We start from the raw sequence: 6048 nt of genomic DNA on the forward strand, positions 1-6048 counted from the left end.
AGACTGTGCATCTCCAGGGATTCCTGTTCGGGGCGGGGGGGGGGGGGGGGGGGCCTGACGGCAGGCAGTCAACACACCCAGATGTTTGGACTCTCATTTCCTCCCATGGTCACTTCTGCCTTTTCAATTCTACAGGGGATTTGGTCCTTTGCCTTTGAAGCCCTTTCTGCTTCAGTTCCCCATTACCTCTTTAGGAGTCTCCAAAAGGCCTTCCTTCCAACTACTTTGTCCTATGTGTCTTGCCCAGTTGTCTTACCAAACACCACCTCAGTTTGTCATTGACCAGTTCCCACTGAATCCCTAGTCCCAAAATTAAACTCGTTAGCCTGGGCTTGGGTCTCTTTTCCCACACAAAAAACTCTACCTCTCACATTTCTCGGCTCCCCCAGGAGTCTCAGTTTCTTTTCAGCTACTCCCCAGGTTATTTGACCCCTTAAAGTGTGGTTCCCAGTCCAGCAGCGTCAGCATGACTCGGAAACTTGTTAGACATGCACATTTTTGGTTTCCACCCCAGACCTATTGAGTCAGAAATCTGGGAGTGGGGCCCATCACTGTGCGTTTTAACAAGCCCGCCAGGTGATTCTAATGCCCAGAAAAGTTGTACAACTTTGGCCTTTCATCATTCTCTCTGCCTGACTCAATTCCTACTATCTGATCACCAAATGCCGCCCACTCCCTGCTCCAAGAGACAGCATAGGTTCTCAGTGCCAGCGGTACCTCGTTCAGTTGCCATAGCTGTATGTGTGCTCGTTCCATGTGTCCTGTGTTCTGGCAACAGGAATGAGATCTTTGAAGGTCTACCACACCTAGCACTCAATCAGTGATTTGGACAATCTGCCTAACTCTGCCTCAAGGACAAACTCTGCTTCCCCAAGAACCACCATCTCTCTCCAGGACAGCACTTTCTAGATCTCTCCCCTGGCCCTTTGCTTCTGAATCTCTCCCATCCTATCTCTGCAGTAGTACCCGCAAAATCTTATCTCTTGTCAGAAAATAGCCATCCCTGGATCCCCCCTCCCAGGACCTGCTCCAGAGCCCCAGCCCCAGCATCTGTCCTCACTGCCTGTTGCCCTACACCTGAGTACCAAGGCCACTGAGACTTGCTGAGCTCTCACAGCAAGTTACCTCCTCCTGAGTCTGTCCAGCGGGAGGGTGGAGCTGGGGGGTGGTCCCCATCTGTGCCTACACCTGTCTGGCTTTCTCTCCTCTGGTTCGGCTTGGGCTACTCTATTCATTTGAGATAGGTGTGTCACACACAGAGAGGATGCCGAGGAGGTGAGTGGGGACTGCATTCCATCTCACACTGTTCCTCAAGCCAAGCATCCTGGTTTGGGGCTGCATGTGTCTGGAGGAAAAAGATGCCTTTTTAGAATTTGCACAAAGGTGTGCTATGGTAGCTACAGCCCTGAGTGCACCAGCTGTCCAGATAAATGGTACCAACTGATTGGTTCATTTACCTATCCATCAGTTGCCTTTTTGTCACCATCTTCCCATCTAACCCCCATAATACCATCCTTCTGCCCATCTATCCACCCATGAACAGATGGCGAAAGTCAAACACAGAGAGATGGTGTGTTTGCCCATCCCCATCTTCCATTCTCCTCAAATCAGGGAACTTCCCTTCCCTTGTATTCTGGACTTAAGGTTCTCAAGGAACCTCTCTAACTTTAGCACCTTCTCTGGGACCTCACCTGGCTCCTCTTCCACCTCCAGCATCCAGCTCCTCTTCCACCTCCAACATCCAGCTCCCCATGTACCTGTGTCTGGCCCCTGGTCTGCTACAGGGGTTTGGAGGAAACTGGTCACACCTTGGACTCACTCTCTGGGGGTGGAAGGCAGCCATTCTGTTCCTTGTCAGCCTCAGCTTCCCCACCTGCCCCTTCCGCTGCCCCCTCCTCCTCCACCTTCTCATCCAGCCGACTGGGGATAGACCAGTAGAGATGGGCGTCAAGGCGGGCTGCAGCCTCTGCCAGCTCCCGGGCACTGCATGAGGGCGTGGGCACTTCAAAAGTCTGGTGGAAGCTGGCATAGTCCACCTCGTAGAAGCCATCCTCCAGGGTCAGCACTGATGTGAAGCGGTGGCCCCATAACACCTCATCCACCAGGTAGGAGCTCCGAGCTTGGCATGTCATTCCTGGGGAAAAGGAGCATAGGTCAGGGGATCCCAGCCCCAGGCTTCTCTCTCCTGTCTCTACCCCACAGTCCCATTCCTAGCACCCTCCCTGCCATCTCTCCCCCAGGCCCCCACCTCACTTTGGTCTAGCCTATTTTCTTCCCCGTTCCAATTCCTGTTCTTGTCTACCCACATTTCATTTCCTGCTCATGCTTCCCCCTCCTTAGCCTTGAAACTCATCTTAAGGATTGTCTATTCCAATTTCCCACTCCGCATTGGGTTCTCAACAATGGGCATCTACTTGATTACCTCCCAGGATCGATGGCCTACCGTCTCAGAAGAAGCCCATTTCTTTGTGTGATTGCTCTAATACTTGGGTTGTTTTTCTTTAAACTAAAATCTTTCTCCTGGGATTTCTACCCCTTGGTCTCATTCTCTTCCTATTTGACACCCCTTTGAGTATATAAAAACAGGATTCAGGTTCCCTTTTGTTTTCTTCCAACTAAGTATCCCAAACCTGACCTGTTGGCGAAAAATTTTACTTTCTTGATTGCAAACCAGTAAGGCCAAAGAGGACTCTTGAAGTGTCCCTTTGAGTGCGATAAATTCTCCAGTTGTGGCCTGAATCATGCATAAAAGAAGGCTCACTATCTCTTGCTTCTGGCCAGGATGCTGCAGCTAATAGGGCCTGTGATTACATTACATAAATGCTTCTGGAAGCTGCATCACATTGCTACATAAGCCTGTGGCCAACTAAAACCCCCACTTCTTTTTTTTTTTTTTTCACCAGAGCTCCATGCTGTGCTTACATAAGTGATTTTTTTTTAAAGCCTAAATGTAGAATTTTATATTTATTCCTTTAAAATGTCATCTTGTTGGGTTTTGGCTCATTATTCTTGTTTTTCAAAAGCACTTTAAATCCTAAAATATTACCATCCTTCCCAGCTTTATTGCTCTAGAAAAATCAGACAAGCTCCCATCCCTATCATCTCTACCTCACCCTCCCCAATTCTCCCTGTTGGGCTATTGCACGCCCAGGGCCAGTCAGTCTCCTCCTACACCAGGGTCTCTCCCCAATTCATCTCCAAACAAGGGGGAAACAGAAAGTGACTATTATTAACTAACCAGAGACTGGTTCTAACGTTGAAAGTCTGGCCCTGAGACATCTTGGGGGAAGGCTAGAATAGGAAGAATCCCTTTGGGGAGGAGAAAAGGCACAAGAGTCACTGCAGAAATGGGGGCTGATAGGAAGAAAGGCAGGGGCTGAGGTTCAAAGGGAAAAGAGAGCAGAACAGGAGGTTCCCAGGGTCCTTCCTGAGATACTGGCTAAAAAGGAGTGACAGCTGGAGAGGTAAAGGAGGGGGAATAGGGTGAGTGGGGAAGGGAGAGAGCTGAGTGAGCCCAGTCTGAGTGAAGGTGGAATGAGAACATTGAGAGGGGAGTTAGTAAGGGTGGGGTGGGGCTGAAGCCTCCTCTCAGTTTGAAGGGGCCAAGGAAGGGGTCTGAAAGCACCAGCTTATCATAAGATGATAGCAGGGAGCTACAGCCCTGGCCCTAGTAGCAGGAGCTGCAGCGCCCCCTAGGGCCTTTATTCCTCACCTGTATTTTCCTTATTCTCATCCAACTTCTAGATCTCAAGTCCTAAGGAAATGTACTGCTCCTATATTATTTTATTCATACCTGCTCCCAAACACTTCACTGTGTAGGCCCAAGCTGAAGATATTGACATCACATGTGAGTCTCCAGTTCCTTCTGGGAAGGGGCCAGAATCAGTACCATAATCTATTTCCTTGTCAGTAGAAGTTGAGGGTCTTGGTGAATTGATGGGATACCAAGACAGAAGTGAAACTAGGTATCAGCCTCTCCTTAAGGTCCTCTTCCAGGAATAACTCAGGCCAGGGAAAACCTTCACCATCCCATTCCAGGAGCCCAGACCTCTTGGCAACAAGAAAAATTTTGAACCTAAACTTTCATTCCAACTAGGGATCACTAAGCACTGAAGCTAGATCTCATATGTCCAATCCAGGCACAGCTACTTATTGGCTTATGACGGTGGAATGCGTACTTAAACTCTTTTTGGGGCTATCTCATCTCTGAAAAATGAACACAATAAGTTACCTTCAGAGGGTTCTTGCTATAATTAAATGAACTGAAAGGTATAAAGGGCTTTGAAGACTGGGGATGTCCCTTGGTGCTAGAGTGCTTGCCTGGCATGAGTGAGGCCCTGGGTTCTCTCCCCAGTGCCACACACACACACACACACACACACACACACACACACAAAGGTATGTGTGTGTGTGTGGGGGGGGGGAATGGTGCATCACACAGAGCAAGTATTACCAGTGTTATGGATTATTATTACTCTTCTTACTTCATGTGACACATTGCTCCAGTAGGGGTCCCCCGGCCCTCCCTCTTTTCATACTTCTAGCTTCCACCTCGGTGCCAGGCTGCACTATCTAACCTCGATATCTGACCTCACCATCTTTTGGTCCATCCTTCTGCAACTTCCCAGGCCCTCCCTTTCGCGACCTCCCTCCCCTCCTGGAGCTCGCCCGCACCCGTTGCTTCCACCATGCCCTCTAGGATGACCACGATCTCGAAGTCGTCTCTCTCCATAGCACGTCGCGACGCCTCCCAGAAGGGGCTGGCAGCATCGATCTCATGGCTGATGACAAGAGGGGAGACCAGGAAGAGGCGATCGTCACCGGTATCGAAGCCCACGCTGAGATCGGTCTGGTGCAGCGGGATGAACTCGCCTTCGAGCGTCTGGCGCGAGCGGATGAGCTTGGCGCGGATGGACGCCTCCACAATGTGCGAGGAGCGCAGGTCGCCCACGCGGAACATGAGGCAGAGGCGCCCGTCGCGCAGTGACACCACCGCGTGAGAGGAGAAGACGAGCGTGGCGGCGCGCTTGTTGGGCTGTGAGATCTTGACGAACATGCAGCCCACCATGAAGGCGTTCACCATGGAGCCGAGGATGGCCTGCAGCAGCAGCAGCACGATGCCCTCGGGGCACTGGTCGGTGATGACGCGGTGCCCGTAGCCGATGGTGGTCTCGGTCTCAATGGAGAAGAGGAAGGCGGCCACAAAACCATTGAGGTTGTTGACGCACGGCGTCCACGCCGTGTCCTCCAGGTGCTCCAGGTCCCCGCGTCCGTAGGCGATCAGCCACCAGATGGCGCCGAAGAACAGCCAGGTGAGCGCATAGGCGAGCACGAAGAAGAGGAGGCTGAGGCGCCACTGCAGGTCCACGAGCGTGGTGAACAGGTCGGTCAGGTAGCGGTACGTCTCGCGGACGTTGCCCTGCTGGACGTTGCACCGGCCGTCCTTCTCCACGTAGCGCTGGCGGCCGCGACGCCGCGGTGGCTCCTCCGGCCCCGGTGAGAAGGCCGCATTTTCTTGTGCCATGACAGCGCTGGGCGACAGGCGACCGGCGACAGGCTGCGGGCGTCGTCCTCAGTGCAGGCACAGAGCGAGCCTGGAGACCGCCGGGGGCCCCTCGGTGGCGTCGGGGGTCCTGGAGGGGCTTAATAAAAGTTTACCGAGTTAATGGACTTTCCCGGGATGGGGGAAACTCGAGATGTCCCGGCCAGCACCGAGTGGAGTAGCCCTGAGGGACTCCCTTTGTGTTTCTTTGCCTCAGTTTTCCTATCAGTACAAGGGGAATAATGCACATAACGCTATCTGCCCCTAAGCTCAAAAAGTTGTGTTGATTAAATGGTAAATGCACATGAACTGGATATAGTTCATAGTAATGCAAGTTCAACGATTATTTTTCAGGAAAAGGAGGTACTCCAGGACCTAAACCTTGGGTCAACACCTCTAGCTGGAGTGTTCAGCACCTCACAGGAAAGTCCCTAGACAAACACTCAGGCCATGAGGGAATTTCTGAAATCATTAGACGTGGGCTCCTAGGGGGCAGGCAGTTGATT

General features: G+C 51.8%; 1 protein-coding gene across 1 annotated transcript; it reads right to left on the reverse strand.

Moving 5' to 3' along the window:
• Positions 1 to 1802: 1802 nt before the first annotated feature.
• Kcnj9 (potassium inwardly rectifying channel subfamily J member 9) lies at positions 1803 to 5524 on the reverse strand. Its single transcript, XM_027950830.2, has 2 exons — positions 4675 to 5524; positions 1803 to 2134 (listed from the first exon to the last, which is right to left on the reverse strand). The coding sequence occupies exons 1-2, from the start codon at positions 5522 to 5524 to the stop codon at positions 1803 to 1805; spliced, it is 1182 nt and encodes a 393-aa protein (XP_027806631.1).
• Between the last annotated feature and the right edge of the window lie 524 nt (positions 5525 to 6048).

This window comes from Marmota flaviventris, chromosome 10, assembly GCF_047511675.1.
Source record: "Marmota flaviventris isolate mMarFla1 chromosome 10, mMarFla1.hap1, whole genome shotgun sequence".
NCBI lineage: Eukaryota > Metazoa > Chordata > Mammalia > Rodentia > Sciuridae > Marmota > Marmota flaviventris.

Coding starts and splice junctions, on each gene's coding strand:
- Kcnj9 (XM_027950830.2), bottom strand. CDS start 5,524: ATGGCACAAGAAAATGCGGCCTTCTCACCGGGGCCGGAGGAGCCACCG. Junction 2,135..4,674: donor GGGCATGGTGGAAGCAACGG/GTGCGGGCGAGC, acceptor CCTTTTCCCCAG/GAATGACATGCCAAGCTCGG.